Genomic DNA, 17,598 nt, shown 5'->3' on the forward strand with positions numbered 1-17,598 from the left:
ATGTGGCAGACATGAGTCAGTTTGTGGCACCCCCCCCCCCCCCCAAAAAAAAACAAGTTACTCATCAACGATGTTTGTTTTAAAGTTTACTCCTACAGACAGCTTTTAACAGCAGAAAATGGATATTTATTGTAAAAAACACAATTGATTTTCCTAATCGAATTACCTAACAATGTGTAGCATGAGTCACGGAGGTGTCGGCCACATTAAAAACACTGTCCCCCCCCCTTAAGGTTTCCTGTAAACACCTATACCACTAACAACTCAAATGATAAGTCACAGAAAAGTGTACTCGTCACAAAGCAGCACCCTTTCATGATATCACAATCATTCACTTTGCTTAATAGACATTCAACTGGAATTGTTGTTATTATTATTAATATAATTGTTGTGTCTCCCAAGAAGCCACTGTTCCTGAAAAGAGGGCTCTGTGTTCCCTCTGCTTTAATTCTGGTCTTCTGATCCATAATGCAGAGGTAAAACCAAGTCTACAGCAGCTCCCATCACACCCCAAAAATATCTCATACAACAAACTGATTGAAATGTTACATTTTAATGCTTACAGTGGAGAACAAGCAATCCATTAATATCTGCACAGAAAGTTTACATTCAGTTGGACGAGTACAACAGTTTTGACCCTCACACCTTTACTGATAACTGTACTCCTGTTGGACCTTGCACAATCATGGATAAAATGACATACATTCGCAGTACAGCTTGTCCAGTAAGGATGTACTTCAGCTGTTTGGATATTGAATACATCTGTTACATGTAATAAATCAGTTACAACTCCTAAACATCCCTAACCCTTTAACCTTTAATCTTTAACCCTGTTGAATGTGATTTTTGTTGACTTAAATTGAGTGCAACATGAACTAAAGGAACATTCTCAGTAACATTAAACTGTCATATGATATGCTGCTCAACTTTTTAATCCATTTTGAATCTATAAGAAGTTTGCATTTGTTTTATATTAGTGATAATGACGCTTTAGCCATCGAAATGTAGTTACTATGGAATTAAACAGTAATTGAAACTTAGAATATGGTACTGTTCCACTATGATACTGTATGGCATGTTATATAAAACAGCAGACAGAAACATGACATTTGGGAAAACAGCAGTTTGTAATTCTGTGGGTCCACCAGCAGCAGTTAAGACACGCAATTCTCATTTTTAATGAAGTCTGAAGTCCGTGACTTTGCAGATTCAAGTAGGTTAATCTAGTATTTAAGAGCACGCCTATACTCTGTAACGTCTCCTTGGAAACAAGGAGGCTGTACAGAAGGAAGACAACTCCCTAAATATTAGGGATCATCTCTGAATAATTCTGTAAAGTTCTGCCAAATCAGAGGAGGAAACACTCCTAGCAAACCTTGTAGTCTTTTATAAATCTGTATCTGCCCCTTTAAAAAATAGGGGACATCTGAAAATATAAAGATGACTCCCTAATCATTAAGGATCATCAATTAAATGTTATAAAAAAAATCAGAATCCAGAACTGCTTCTTTAAATCATAGATGCAATTTCTGACGGATTCCCTAAATCACCTACAATATAGGAGATGGCTCCCTAAGTATTAGAGGTCCTGTACAAAGCCTGTAGACTACTCCTTAAAAATGAGGGTCTTTTCAAATACACTGTGACTATATGGTTTTATGTAACACACTGTATAAAACTCAGGGTTACAGCCTAGTTTTGGATGGTGAGAGAGTTATCAGTTGAGTGCAATTGGTTATTTTTGAGAAGACTGGGACTAAAATTAGAAAGTGACATATTAATTGCTCAACACGATGTTAATAATTTGAATGCCTGAATGAACAATTCGGACAACCCCTTGTTTGAATGCATGCCTGATACATGTGATCAACATCATGTGTTACAAAGAAACATGGAATGAATCTGCAGGAATTAACAGGGGGCTGAATTCAAAATGAATGACTTCTGAACTCAGAGGAAGTGCAGAAGATATTCAGGTGTTATTCCTGTGGGATTCATTAGGGATTTGCAGATGAAATGACACCACATTACAGACCAACAAAAACAACTAATAAAATAAATAAGAAAACAGAAAGTCCTGTTTGAAGCTGAAGGCCCATTACCGCACTGATACAGTTACATGAATCACTCCCATCATGACCAATATGATCCTAGCAGGGAGGGGAATTTTGTGTTTTGATTAAGATAGTTATTTATTTACTTGTTTCTTTTTCACAAATAAGTCACTGTCTTGATGTCACACCAAGTTGCTGTAATGAAACGATTTCACAGAAATCAGATCTGTTCTGAGGAGGGGGGGGGGGAGTCCTCATGGTTAGGTATATATTTACCTGTTTAGTCTGGCATGCAAACCTTGGGGATCACATACTGATTCATAGGGGCTTTATACTGCCTGGGAATACCATATTTTTCCAGCAGGGGTACTGTGGAGAGAGCCTTCAAACAACGAGAGCTCTCCAGGCACTACTTACACGAAAATATTAATAATAGTTACAATTTTTTTAGTGGATCTCTCTTCATCCAATCCAGTAGTATCTCCCCCCTCCTCTGTTTCCTAATGGTGAAGCTGTTGTACTACAATACAGAGACAATGAACACACTGAAGGCCAGTTTTAAAAGAAGCGAGATAGCTGGTATGTATTGTATTTAGTGAAGTCAATAAGGAGCGTGAATATAGGGATAACCTCCACATGTCCCTAATATTCCACTTAGATCATTATTTGCCAGGCTTATTAACTATTCCAGAAAAAAACATGCTTCTGAAAAGACTCCTCAAGTGAGGTGCAGGAGAAGCATATTAGCATTCTGTTGGGCAACAAAGCTAGTATGTGAAGCCCATGCTTCCCCATGTCACTTTCTCATAATCAGTTAGTATGGTTGGCAAGTTTGGCAAATGATGATCTGAGCAGAAACAACAGAAGATAATTGTACAGAATGCTCACAATAGGATATTAAAGGAAATGAAATATTAGGAAACTGCATCACCATTGTACCTTCAGTGTGTTCTAACTATCATCCTGTTTACAGTTCAACTCCACCATGGAAGAGGTCTTGTAAAAAACATCAAACTCAGCAGTACTGTAATCACCCATCGTCTCTTTGCAAGCCAGCTTGAATTAGAAAATGCAAATCCTTCTCTAATGCTTCACCGGGTTTCTGTAAAAGCTACTCTTTTGCATGCAGTACAATACATGAAGATTATTTTCCAACAAACACTGTTAACATTCAAAACCAGCTTTCTAATAAAAGCAAATGGAATAAACCTGACGATAAAAAAAAACCACAAATATTAAATATCATAACTTAGTAACGTGTACATGAGCAGTTTAATAAATAAGAAGATATTACTACTTGGATTCTGAAGCTCTCGGTGGGAGATACGGTACATTCTTCCAGGAGATGCCGGAAAGATACGTCGGGGACTGAAAATAGTCCGGATCAATGTTTGTCCTATAAGGAGACGATTCTGCGACGAGAGGATGACATCACTCTGCCCTTTTTCAGGATGTGCTTGAGCTAGTAGACAGGGAAGCACAATCAATATCACCCACCTCTTTAATATCACAGCCCTTCAATATCACACCCTTCAATATCACCCACCTCTTCAATATCACACCCTTCAATATCAACCACCTCTTCAATATCAACCACCCCTTCAACATCAACCATCCCTTCACAAACTCACAGGAAGTTACAGTTAGTGTCAGATGATGAAGGCACATGTTTGACCACTCCGGGGTGAGCCACAGTTGGGCTTAATAAGAGGATTTCCAGGACCAGTAAATTCAACTGGATTCATCAACCACTTATTATTAGGTGGACCCCTGGAGCAAGCATGTATAGATGGTCACTCTGTGACTGCATGCGTACAGCACTGGGTGTGTGTGTTCTCTGTTCTCACTCTGTGATTGCATGCGTACAGCACTGGGTGTGCGTGTTCTCTGTTCTCACTCTGTGACTGCATGCGTACAGCACTGGGTGTGTGTGTGTTCTCTGTTCTCTGTTCTCACTCTGTGACTGCATGCGTACAGCACTGGGTGTGCGTGTTCTCTGTTCTCACTCTGTGACTGCATGCGTACAGCACTGGGTGTGCGTGTTCTCTGTTCTCACTCTATGACTGCATGCGTACAGCACTGGGTGTGTGTGTGTTTTCAGACTCACCTGTTCGCCCCTCTCTCCAGGCTGCAGCAGGTGGGCTGCCTGGTCATTCTCCAGGTTGCGGATGCTGGGATCGGCCCCCCGGCTCAGCAGCAGGCGCACAATGTCCTCCTGGTAGCAGTGACCATGGAGCCCGGCCGCCATGTGCAGTGCAGTGTTGCCATGGGCCTGCAGAGGGAGACAACGACTTAGAGCGGAGCCAGTGAAGAGAATGGGCCTGAACCTGCAATGAGCTGTAATCCCAAAAACCTGAACCTGCACTGAGCTGTAACCCCACAAACAGGGTTAGAACAGAACTGTTGCATTCCTTTATACCTCCAAACACCACTTAAAATAAGCACAGTTAAAACATGGTGAAGCACATGATAAGTCCCTTGTATAAGCATAAGGAAAACTATAGAACTTACTGTTCAAATGTGCCATGGTAAACTTGTATTGGGCTACCTATATGTTATAGTGCCCACTCTGAAGAACCTCTGTATCTAACGTTAAATCAACTGGTGCATATAAACGACCAACCATCTACAAAGACCACTGAGTCCCCTGACTCTTTTTTTAATTAACTGGTGTCATCAGTACTGGAAGTAAACCATTACAACTCAGCAGCAGATATAATCGAGCATATTCTGCCCTGGGAGTATCATCATGCCTGATTATATCCCCTCCATGATTGAGTGAAGTCTGTAGGGAGCGGAGAGGACCTCTGCCTACCTTCATGTTGACAAAGTTGTACATTTCAGGGTAGTTGAGCTCCAAGAGGAATTGAACCAGAGGCAAGTTCCCCTCCTTCACAGCCAAGTGAAGTGCAGTCTTATTGCTCTTTATATCCTGAAACGAGAGAGAGAGAGAAAGCAGCAAGAAGCACAGTTAGATATGGTAAGGAACACGCAGCAGTCTTTAAATAAATATGATGTCAACTTTCGGAATTTGGAATTTCCATTTTTTGCAACCCCTAGTCAACAGTTATCCTTGAATTATGACACGAATTTAGGTTGAGATACTGTAAGTTTGGCCTGTGGTTTGAAAGACAGTAATTGTGTCAGATAGAAGGAAAAAATTAGGAACATTAAAATGAAAGAAGAACATAAGAAAGGTTTGTGAATAAGAAGAGGCTTTCTTGGTCATCCAGACTATTTCCCCCTACTAAGGGGATATAATATAACAGTACAGAATGTACTAGAGTGATATCCAGAGGGCATCGCTCTCCTCACCTGGCTGATGGGTGAAGCTCCGTGCTGCAGGAGCAGGTGAATGCAGCTCAGCTTGTCCTGGGCCTGGCTCTGCACATCTGGCTGGGAAGCCAGGCTCTTCAGGGTGGAGCTGTGAGAGATGACAGCACAGTGCAGCGGGGTCAGGCCTGGCCAGGGACACAGAGAGACACACAAAGGGGTTATCCCAGAACTTACACTTACTACCCACTGAGATGAAGAGTGTATGTGGGACTGTTTCTGAGATCATTATTAAGGTGCAGAGCGAGAGTGCTGGAAAGCTGAGAATGGAGTGTCTCATCTGGTGCTCATATTGAGGTGCAGGGTAATGACTGTACTCAGGAACTGAGAACTGGGTTTTTAGACTAATGCTCATTATTAACACATGAAGGAATGGCAGTGATGGAGATCTGAGACTCGAGTATTTTAATTAGTTCCAAACCTACCTTCAAAGTTGCGAATCTCCAGATCAACTGGCATGCTTAGTCCTCCATACAGAACAGCCTGAAAAGAAATGCTGGTCAGTATTTGGTAAAAGCTTGGGGACACATGGCATCGGTAGCAGCGTTTATTCTTGGGATTGTCGCAGAGTTGGGATCTCTCACCTGCATGACGGCAGGGAAGCCATACGTTGCCGCGAGGTGGAGAGCCGTCTGCCCCTTGATATCACAGGCATTAACATCAGCGCCCAGAGAAATCAGGTCCTGGACGATCGCAGGCTGATTGGCTGTGACTGCTACCAGCAGAGGAGTCTGGGATAGAAGAAGACAATGACAATGTTGAATGGAAATGTATGTATGTATGTGCCCACAGGATAAATCAAAGCTTATGTTCTTGACTACAAAAAAAAAATATCAGTGTTTAACAGATCATATAAATTACACTGATATTAAAGAATAAGCCGTATAAACTTTGATCATTGAGAGTACAAGAAACCTGATAAACATGCAAACTCAAGCTGTGCAGCAAAATAGCCGAGCGTATTCGTTACGCATTACATTTAAATATCATACGTAAATCGTATTTCTTTCAATGCGTAAAACACGCAGTGTGCTGATTGAGACGACTGCAAACCCTTTCACATCTCCATTCTCTTCCAATGCTATTTTGCAGACTCCTGTATTCAGCCCATTCTCACCTTCCCCTTGTGCTCTTTAGAGTCCAGCTTTCCCAGCTCACGGAGGTGCTCCGCAGCTGCATACGCAAACTCTCTCAAGCCCTTTGCTGTGTAGATGTGCAGAATCCTGCAGGTCAAAGATAAAAATACATTGAGCTTTACCTGACACAGTGCACAGCGTGCATCATTAGAAACGTGACAGGGTCAATGTTACTGATCGAAAAACTGGGCTGACAATCACGCTGCAAATCAGAAAAAGTAATGTCACTTACTAAACATACTTGAGCAGCTTTTGAAAATGCACGTCTTTAGCAATGTCACTCAAAGTCAACTAGCGATCAATACTCAAAATGATTGACACTAGAGGGCGCCAAACTAACGTTCACGGTCCGTTTCTAAATACCTCCGTCACATTTTCTTGGTCGTACTTTAAATATCTTCAAGCCAATTGTAAAGGTATCCACTCACGTGTCTCCGTCCTCGTCCTGCCACACCTTCTTGCTGATGTCCAATCTCTGGATGAACATCCTGGCTGCCTCCAGCTGCCCGCCGTCCATCTGCATCGCGGATGCCCCGAAGAGGTGGATCCCCGAGGTCCCCTGGCACTGCCCTCCTGTCTGCTGTGGCCAGTGGAAGCTGGAGGCTTGGGGCAAAGCCATAGCTGCCAATGGAGATGACACATGTTCATCCTGGAACCGAGAAAAGCAAGTAGAAGCACACTGGTCAACTGGTGACCTACAATAACATGTAGGTGTCTGTTATCGTCTTAATAGTGGTGGATCAAAATACCATTTAGTTTATTCAAATAGGACTCTCCCATACCCTGTTTGTCTCTATAAATAAATTAATCTCCAATAAGCCATTATATGTATTGAATCTCCTTACAAAATGATGCAATTCGGGGGGCGTCTGCACGGGGCCGTAGCTGCTGCTCATGGGCGGGTATGTGCCGGGGATGGGGGGGCTGTAATGGAAATATTCTTCCTGGGGGTAGTAGTTCTGCTGGGTGGGAGGAGATTGCTGGGATTGCTGCCATTCATTAAACCCAGTCTGGGGGACAGGACCAGCGGCACCCATGCTTTCAGGGAAGCTACTCTGACCTGAAATGTGTAAGGAAATACAGTCAGTACAAGCACACAACACTAAGGACTGCTGCAGCAACTGGTTATTGAAAATAATAGAAACAGGGCTTTGAAAACTGAGGATACTCTTTAAACTGCTCATCTACAAGGTGGATTTAGTTCATCAACACAGGCTTTAAAAAAGTAACTTATTCTCACCTGGTTGGATAGCTTGAACTGGTGTTGGCACCTGTAGACAGACAATGAAAACAAAGAATGAATAAGTAATACTGACACCACATGAAGTGTATCTTAAAATGATCGCGACTCCTTGACAGCTTGTCATACCAGTCGGGGAGATATCTTTTGCTAAGCCTCTGAACAGAACACAGGTTTCAACATGGCCTCTTCAACTAGACAGAGTCTGGGCTAGGGATCAATACACTTCATGATTCCATGCCTGTGTATTCCACGCCACTCAATCAATACACTTCATGATTCCATGCCTGTGTATTCCATGCCACTCAATCAATACACTTCATGATTCCATGACTGTGTATTCCATGCCATTCAATCAATACACTTCATGATTCCATGCCTGTGTATTCCATGCCACTCAATCAATACACTTCATGATTCCATGCCTGTGTATTCCATGCCATTCAATCAATACACTTCATGATTCCATGCCTGTGTATTCCATGCCACTCAATCAATACACTTCATGATTCCATGCCTGTGTATTCCATGTCACTCAATCATTAAAGGCAGTCGATACTGACAGGCTCTTAAAGTTGTTTTAATGGAACAATTTACAAAGAAGGCTACAAAAATGAAAATGGTGCTTTTCAAAATGCTATATATTCCATGTTGTTTAAACAGTCCCTCCCAGCCACACTTGGACTCACTGAGGGGCCGGCAGCGGGGGTCCCAGTGCTTGCAGAGGTGGTCTCTCGCTTGCGCTTCTGCTCCAGCAGTTTCTTTACAGTGGGTGGAGGGTAACACAGCTTCTCCTTTGGCGCTGAGAGAGACAGAGACAGAGAGTCAGCCTTTTCCTCTTTCACACAGAGAACACTTTCACAGATGTAAGCAGTCTGTAAAACCCCAGAAAATAACTGTTGAACATCACACCACCACACACTCCAGCATTCCTCTATAGACAATGTGCAGATACTTACAATTTCCATGTGAAAAAAGCAGCCGCAAAGGTTAGGGTTCTGACTCGTTCAGTCAGGTTTCACAGCACAGTATATGACTATTTTTACACACAAAAAAAACATACATTATATATTTAAACGCACTGCACTGTGATTACTTTTCTTTCTACACAGCTCAAGAAAGGCTTTTGTCCAAAACATCCAGAAATAAATGATTTTTGAATCAATTACATTTTTGTGTAGATTAAAAAAAAAAGTTTTTCATTTTTTTCATTTTTGTACACTGCAATTGTACCTCCTTTCAAACACACACACACACACACACACACATATATTATATAAATAATGTAGCTAGTTGTACTACTGAATTGATGTCATTTTTTAAATGTTGATAAAATAAGTGTGACTGTTGAATAAACGGTTAGTGAATAAAGTATTCGATATTTAGAAAATAGTAAGAATCCTGTCCTCTGTGCTGTTTTCAGACTGGCTCGCTCAGCCCCTCACCTGTGACAGAGTTTCCATGTGACAGGGAACTCATCTAGTCTGGCTCTGGGGTATTCAGAGGAACAGCCTTGTGCCTGTATGCAGGTCTGACTCTTGGAAAAGCAGAATGAATAGCAAGGTAATAAAACCACTGTTCACCTGGGGTGCATTTTCCTCCCGCTCACTCTCTCCATGCTCTCTATCTCACGCTTTCTGTTCCAGACAAAATAGAGACAGTGGAGATTTCCTAGCGCCAACCAAAGAGGTGGTAGTGGGGGGGGGGGGGGGGGAGGTTTCTCAGAAAAAAGACTTGAAATTTCCGCCCGAGAAAAGAAATATACTAAAAAAACTTGAAGAGACTTCAGAAAAAGTGTGAGAAACGCATTCCATATGGAAACAGGTGGCAGTACCTGTGATTATCTAGAAAGCCGTCTGTGTGGAGTGATAATGTTTTTCTGTGACGCTGTCAATCTTCCTTCCTGCTGCCGTTACGCTGTGCGGCTCGCTGGCTGCGTTATCGACTTCCTGTGAGAAACACGCTTCCCTTCAACGACTCACCGCACTACTACATAGAAACCAGAAAACAGACAATGCTTCTTTTTTCATTGCTAGACAAGTCTTTCCCATACTGAAAGAAAGCTGTTCAGTATGATGCCTACAATTATTTGAAATTAGGACAGATTACGTAATTCAGACCCTAACAAGAGTTCTCCATAGTAACAAGGCAAAGTGTGATAAAACACAGGAACACTTTGTACAGCACAGGGAGGTGTGATAAAACACAGGAAAGCTTTGTACAGCACAGGGAGGTGTGATAAAACACAGGTACACTATGTAGAGCACAGGGAGCTGTGATAAAGCACAGGTAAGCATTGTACAGAACAGGGAGGCATGATAAAACACAGGTAAGCATTGTACAGCACAGGGAGGTGTGATAAAGCACAGGTAAGCATTCTACAGCACAGGGAGGTGTGATAAAACACAGGTACGCTTTGTAGAGCACAGGGAGCTGTGATAAATCACAGGTAAGCATTGTACAGCACAGGGAGGTGTGATAAAGCACAGGTAAGCATTGTACAGCACAGGGAGGTATGGTCAAAGGAACATGGCAAACCATGGTAAACTATGGCAAATGCAAAGTATAACCATGATAAAGCATAGGAAAACTCAAACCTACTGTGCAGATTTACTGTGGTAAGCTTTTATAAGATGCCTATTAAACAGCTTGCCTGATAAGACACCGGCAGTACAGTTTGTCTCGATACGTCACTTGTTAGAAACTTTTTTTAAAAGCCCAGTTTAATTCAATGGTATTGCTTTCATATTATCATCAATATTATGTGAATTTCGCCTTCCATTCAAACTCATTGTCAGAAAGGGAAGCTGAAGTTGCAGTTCTTTCTATTCGGTAGAGCAGCAGGGGATTCACAGGGTTTCACTAGGCTCTCCCTTTCTGTTTCCTCTTCTTATATATATAGAAATACATTTATTATTTTAGAACTTCTCTGCCTGTTGTCCCGCTAGAGCCCCCCACCCCCGTCTACAACACTGAAGGAAACCCAGATGTCTTTGAAATCCTGCCGACACCTGTTAACAGAAACCAAACACTGGACATGGGGAGCACTTTCAAGAACTCCTCCAAGCTATTTCAGGGTCATATATATTCACCACCACGACTGTAACAAAATGAGAGTTATCGGTATCATAAACAACAGAGCACCATGACCAACTGTGTAAGTGTGAGGCAGACAGACAGGCAGACAGACAGACACACACAGGCAGACAGACAGAGAGACAGACCGGCAGGCGGACAGAGAGACAGACAGAGAGACAGACCGGCAGGCGGACAGAGAGACAGAGAGACAGACAGACAGACAGACAGACCAGCAGACAGACACACAAACACACAGGCAGACAGACAGAGAGACAGACTGGCAGGCAGACAGACAGGCAGACAGACACACACAGGCAGACAGACAGAGAGACAGACCGGCAGGCGGACAGAGAGACAGACAGACAGACAGGCAGGCAGACAGACAGACCAGCAGACAGATGGACACACACACACACAGACAGGCAGACAGACAGACAGATGGACACACACACACACAGGCAGACAGACAGACAGGCAGACACACACAGGCAGTCAGTCTCTGTATACAGCACCCCCATTTGTGCAAAAGAATGTCCTTGGCAAGTTTCATCCCAATTGAATAGACGCTTCTCTAGATAGACGTAGAGCTCTGAAGCGTGACACACGCATGCACCGACAGACATGCGTCTTGAATCTACCCCCCATCGCTGTATGCAACTAGAGGGGACAATAAAAACCTAATGTCATTCTAAAACATTACAGGACTGATGAATGTTCATCCCAAGCCTCATCATAATCCAGCGACCGGCCTGAGAAGATTGAAGGTTTACACAGCGGTTTTAAGGAACACTTTAGCAAGGAAACTGCTGGTCTTACATTGACGTGTTCAATTTCACTTGCCTTACAGCAACCCAGCACCCCGAGTGTGGGGGTGAAGATATTTCCATAGGGAAAACCTTTCTGAGCAAGCTTGCTCGTTTCCACAGGCAACACATCTGATATTGTAAAGCATGCAAATGATCAAACAGTGGCATGTCTCTTTCATTCTGTTCTGTTCCACTATCCTTCATGACACTCGGCAAGGCCAGACCCATCATTTTCATACCCCTATTTATGAACGGCTCAATGAGATCAGGCCCTTTTCTTAAAGGGACACCTGAACTTGTATTATCCTAACATGTCAGCAAACGGTTTTCATGCATTCATTTACTAAAAAGAAGAGTTGTTCACCTGTTAGTAAGGTAGTGGTTAGCAGGTGTTAAACTGAAGCGTGAAGGAACTTCTACTTGCTTCCCTACATAAGTTCGGCTTTCCTGTTAAGATCGTTCTCTGCCTGAGAAATGAATCACGCTCAGTGCGATGCAGCCAGCATGTACATGCCCAATAGTGCAACTGCAAAAAACACAGGACCCTAATACTTACTCATTGAGAGTACAACATATACTGGGAAATAAAAATTAAATTAAACACACACACACACACAACTTAATCTGGGCTTTTCTCAAGAAAATCAATAGATTATTTTTTTCTTATTTTTTTGTGTGAAGTACTGAATCGGCCAAGTGATGCCATTGTTTGGCCGATGTGTCGGCCGGGCTAAACAAGCATAAGTCTGATCCCTTTAGTCAAAACGGGACACGAAACAGAATGGGGGGGGGGGCTAATTTTGACCGACTATAACTAATGGGGGGGGAGTTTTTGTTATGAAATACCAATAAACGCTCCCACCCACACTTACAGTATTCTCTTAGTCACTCCATTGACACAGAAGCCATATGTGTCACAAAAAGGGATCACACTGATTTATGAAGCATCTGCTTCAGTGCATGTCTTCTGATTTGTTGCCATACACAACAGAGGTACACTGAGGATCTCAAGTGTTATGTGGTTAAACAACATGACAAAATGCAATAGTCATTTATTTCTACTTTGAATTCACTTTAGAAACACAAACATAAATAAATAAATAAATAAACTTGCACAGCTATCAAAATGATTTCCCACGGTCAGGTAACTGGTACAGAAGCAGAGGTTTAATAAAAACCACAACAGTCCTTCAAAGTAAAAAAATAAATAAAAAAAGTCCGTCTCACCTTTGAAGCACAAGACGGAGTTTTGGCGATGACTGTATATTGGTGTTAAAAGAACATTTAAACATAGACGAAAGGGTGATTTCACAGCGAAAGGTTATGTTTTCTACTCATACCTGGAATTCCAGGATATTTAATATATATATATATATAAATATATATATGCATACATACATACACACACACACACGAACTGACATTTTCTTTTTAGTTTATCTGTACATTATGACGTCTGGACACGCAGAAGCCTGGCTTTGACATTCATCGTTTAAAAAATGCGTACAGTATGTATCTGTCAAGAACCTGTGGGTTTGAACGGTGCGATAAACTTTATAAAGCAAAGGAGATCGCTAGCAATGTTGCAGCGACCCAGCGGTCACCCAGATACAGAGAGTGGGACGGAAACCCCTGGTGCTCGGTGACTCGTTTGCGCGTGGGCGGTGGGGATTCCAGCTGCGACCTTTCCAGTTCAAAGTAGAACACTTGAGACAGAACTTCTCTAAAAAGGGGGGTGGGGTGGGGTGGGTGGGGCTCATAAAGGGTTTCCCCGTTTCCCTGTTGTTACTATTACCCCGCCCTTTGGGACCCACCCACACACAGACCCCATCCTCCCTCCAAGAAAGAGGAACAGAAACCGGCGACAGCTGCAGGTCTGCGAGGGATTCCCCACATAGGTCTGAATGTTTTTGTTTGGTCGTTCAACCTTTTAATTAAGGACAAAGTATTTAGAAATGAAAAAACAAACAAACAAAAAAATAACGTAATAAGTTAAATGACAAAAGTTTGTGTAAACCCTGGACTAGCTGGAGAATAACAGCATTGACAAAATACTTCTGCTGGAAACGTTTGCCATTGAACATGTCGTTAGGTTTCTTTCAGTATTTATAAATCGAACACCGTTGAGCGTTTAGTAGCTGTGGATGCTGTCTCTTTATACTTTTATAAAATACATACAAGAAAACGAGTCTCGTATGCCTACGTGTTTCTTCATACACAACTATGTATCTTAAAGTGATATTTAAATGTATTTTGTTTAAAAAAAACATCAATATTGCTGCCAAAGTACAGATGTCTGTCGATGCAATCGTCTGTGATAACTAGTACTGCTCGATCTGTATTACCTGAAGCAGCGAAAGTAAAACCTATACAATCTTTGTCCTAAGATATTTAATTATATCTGAGTGTCAGGCTACTGTTTATCAGTATGTTCATCTATCGAACTACCTGTACAAAAACAACATTGATAATAATAATAATAATAATAATAATAATAATAATAATAATATCGATATTTCTAATACACTCACGTTTCTGCCAGTGCATGTCAGACTCTGCAGCAATCTCAATATCCCTGGAACTCTATCACTTGGTAAATATGAATCTGTCCTTCTTTCTTCTTTCTTCCTCTGTATGGTACACTTGGAGCCTGCCCTGTGGGCGCCGCGCTGGACAGCTTTGACGCTTTGTTACACGCTTTCCCCTTCCTGCTCTTATAGAGAGGAGACACACAGATGCTGCTGCTCGTACCTCCTCTTGTTTACTGTGTCTCCTGAAGCACACGTGCACAGAACACTGACACGACTGTTTCCTCCACAACTCCCCGCCCTCCACTCAACCACGCCCCCCCCCCAACTCCTCTTATCACTCAATATCTGTGGGAACGAGATGATTCGGGGGACATTTCATGTACACATTTCAGGAGTATTAAGAAGGAATACGTTTATTGAAACGGCTTCCCATAGATGAGACTGATTGATGCTGTGTTGAGAAGTGCGATGAGATCAGCGCACACGTACCCGGGGCCTGACTGTTCAAACTCCTGGCACCCGCTCGTTTAAGCAGTATACCTGAACCAGGGCAGTTCTGAACCCCGGGATTGGGTGCTGCAGGGCTTGTGCGAGTGTTAAGCTCTGGATGTATTAGGTCTGTATGAATAAAAAACATGAACACGAATTCCAGATTCCCGCAGAGACATAAACGGTTAGACCACACAGTTTAACAATAAATTTCACTCAATGTGCTGTAATTAAATGGACAGGAATCTCCCATTGTTATGCAGTATGTAGTCAATAGACAAGGACGTTTCTCCCCAAATCCATTGCACAGCCGAACGCACAGACAGGTTAACGAGCTGTCATGGTTAAAACAGACTTTGATACTTGTCAGTTGCCATGCCGACAAAAAGGGAAAGGAAACCACAGTCCTGTTTTGCAGTGACGCCTGCTCCCATTCGTTCGGTTTTCTCATTGGCGGTCAAACAAGAAGACCGTGGCATCACCCAATCAGAGGCCAGTTAGCACTGCCTGTCCCTCCCCGCCACCCACATACAAGCCCGCAGGGCTCAAAAACTGAGATACACATCTTTACCTCAGTGGCAAGACTTTAAAGCAAGATAAGCTTTTACTGTGTATTCCTTCCAGTCCTCCGTGATCATTTTTCTTGTGGGGGCTTCAAAAGCATGTTTTTTTTTTCCTTCAGTAAGCTGATGTGGAGTGGAGAATATGTCTGTACCTGCTTAGCTACATTATCAATACTTCAAACACAGTATTAAAAGCACCCAACACTGCCAGCGAAGTTAGAGCGCGGGAGTGAAATGTGTTCAAATGTATGCGGACAAGCCAGGTGTCATGGTGTAAGGTCACTCATTTACAGACCTCAAATTAGTTTCCTTACAGTGTGACCCACTACACCTAGAGCTGTGCACAACTATTCAGCAGCCATCACGAGAAAGCAGAAGGTTCTCAGTGACTACACATGGGGCAGGATAGTGGGTCATGACGGATCAAGTGTGCTGCAGTGGCTTAAATCAGACCAACACGCCCCTGAGAACATGTAATAAACTGCATCGCTGAGTAAAAGAAACATTCATGTTACAATACTGCCACTGTGAGGTGAAGCAATGCTTCTTCAGATGTTTTCTGAGGGTTTAAGTTTATGAGTGGGTTTGGTGCCACCTGCAGGATGAATGTGGCATTGCATTCTTTCAAAAGAACTGACAGATCCGGGGGCCTGAATCTGAGAACTAGTTCTTAGAACAGAATTTATCTTTGGATGTTATTTCTGAGCATGGAACACAAGAGAAACTGTATGAAAAATAATATTTCTCAAATCCTGTTTGAAATCACACAACTCACACATACTTTATTAACTAGTATTACTGATACATTAAAACATGTTATACATGTAACATAGTTTACACACGCTTTATAAATACATAAACGTAAATATGTGGGGTCACATTATACCTAGTTATAACACGTTAATCTGGTATTGTACCAAATATGATGATGCATTCCACTGAAAATAGATGCTACCCTGTGTGTCTTTCTAAACACCTTAGAGACCAACAGTATATAACAAGCTGAGGTGCGTGACAGGTGAGATTCAAGGAATGTCTTTGCTGTCTTCAACCACCAAGCATTGATACTGAAATCTTTTCCGTCCACTGATCATGACCCGATCGCTCGTAGGTTGAAACTGAAAGTAGCGTAGGTGTAGACAGACAGGTCCTGTTCCACATGGCTTGGTTTCTAAAGGCAGGTATCGTTCGATCTCACTGCAGAAAAGGAGGAGGAGAACAAGCGATATGTGCCGAGATTTGACAGGATATTTGCATTCAGCTTGTGTTGCTGTATGACAAGTTCACACGCAAGACATATTGATGGGATTCCCCAGTGTCCAAATCTACAGTATTGATCTATGTGTGAATCTAGCAATGGCCACTTCATCACCCACACTGGCTTTTTGTGTACCTCTTGGTGCCTACAGGACACAAAAAAAACACACAAAAAAACAGACTGTGAACAATTGCACTAGTTTTAGTATTGCTATATTGTGTAGGCTCTGCCTGTGGTATAATCCCATTCCATGCGTTGTGTGTAGAGAGTCTCTTATTTTACATCACCTGTTGCAGTTTGGTCAAGGTAGCAGGTTCTGACTGCTTAAACTGTGCAACGCGCTGCAACAAGAGAGAAATCCCAGCGTGCCACTGAAAAACATAGATTTTAAGACCTTGACTCTTTGTATCATAGATTAGGCCTGCTATAGTATAATCTGATTCATTGTTGATTGCGATATATATATCTAAGAGTCTCTTAGAACAAAAGCTCATTTTACACAGTATTTTTTTTTTTTTTTGCTTCTTGTTGATATCATCTCCCTTCTCTAACTAGCAAGTACTGTTGTGGTCACATCTCCACCTCTCTGCTCAAATCTTTGGTGAGCGGAAATTACTGGCCTGTTTCCTTTGTAATCTGTGGGCTAAGCGTCACATTAGAATCCAAAGAAGAGAGCAGAAAGGTCTCTCTGGAAAGTTTTAGACAAAGAGAGACAGAGACAGAGACAGAGACAGAGAGAGAGAGAGAGAGAGAGAGAGAGAGAGAGAGAGAGAGAGGTGCAAAATGCAACATTAAAATGATGTTTTGATGGAATGTATTACTCATTTCTGAATTTTTTTTTGTTAAGAATTTTAATAAGAAAATTCATCAGAGCTTACCTGTTTGTTTTTGGTTTGTAATGTGGAAAGTCGGCTCGAATTGTTGATAAGCAGAACCCCGTGTTCTTGATGGAACATGCACTGAAAAAAGTAAAACCTCAAATGAACCCGACACAGTCGGTCTTGCTTCCACGTTAAAAAATAGTTTTATGCATGTCTATATTTCATTTAAAAAATGTAGTTACAGGGGGGTTCAGCTCGTTGGTTGAAGCTGCTTTTCAGTGGGGAGCTG

The 17,598-nt window shown here is 42.2% G+C and overlaps 1 protein-coding gene across 1 annotated transcript; it reads right to left on the reverse strand.

The window, feature by feature from the left end:
- Positions 1-239: 239 nt before the first annotated feature.
- LOC117433940 (NF-kappa-B inhibitor delta) lies at positions 240-14,411 on the reverse strand. Its single transcript, XM_034056389.3, has 12 exons — positions 14,179-14,411; positions 8,453-8,565; positions 7,764-7,794; positions 7,369-7,583; positions 6,952-7,172; positions 6,505-6,610; positions 5,972-6,118; positions 5,813-5,870; positions 5,370-5,515; positions 4,870-4,986; positions 4,162-4,326; positions 240-3,516 (listed from the first exon to the last, which is right to left on the reverse strand). Exons 1-12 carry the CDS (start codon positions 14,192-14,194, stop codon positions 3,451-3,453), a joined length of 1,401 nt encoding a protein of 466 aa, XP_033912280.1. The 5' UTR covers positions 14,195-14,411; the 3' UTR covers positions 240-3,450.
- Between the last annotated feature and the right edge of the window lie 3,187 nt (positions 14,412-17,598).

The sequence above is a fragment of the Acipenser ruthenus genome, chromosome 41 (assembly GCF_902713425.1).
Source record: "Acipenser ruthenus chromosome 41, fAciRut3.2 maternal haplotype, whole genome shotgun sequence".
NCBI classification, from domain to species: Eukaryota; Metazoa; Chordata; class Actinopteri; order Acipenseriformes; family Acipenseridae; genus Acipenser; species Acipenser ruthenus.

Coding starts and splice junctions, on each gene's coding strand:
- LOC117433940 (XM_034056389.3), bottom strand. Junction 7,173..7,368: donor CCCCCGAATTGCATCATTTT/GTAAGGAGATTC, acceptor TCTCGGTTCCAG/GATGAACATGTGTCATCTCC. Junction 6,119..6,504: donor CTAAAGAGCACAAGGGGAAG/GTGAGAATGGGC, acceptor CTTCTATCCCAG/ACTCCTCTGCTGGTAGCAGT.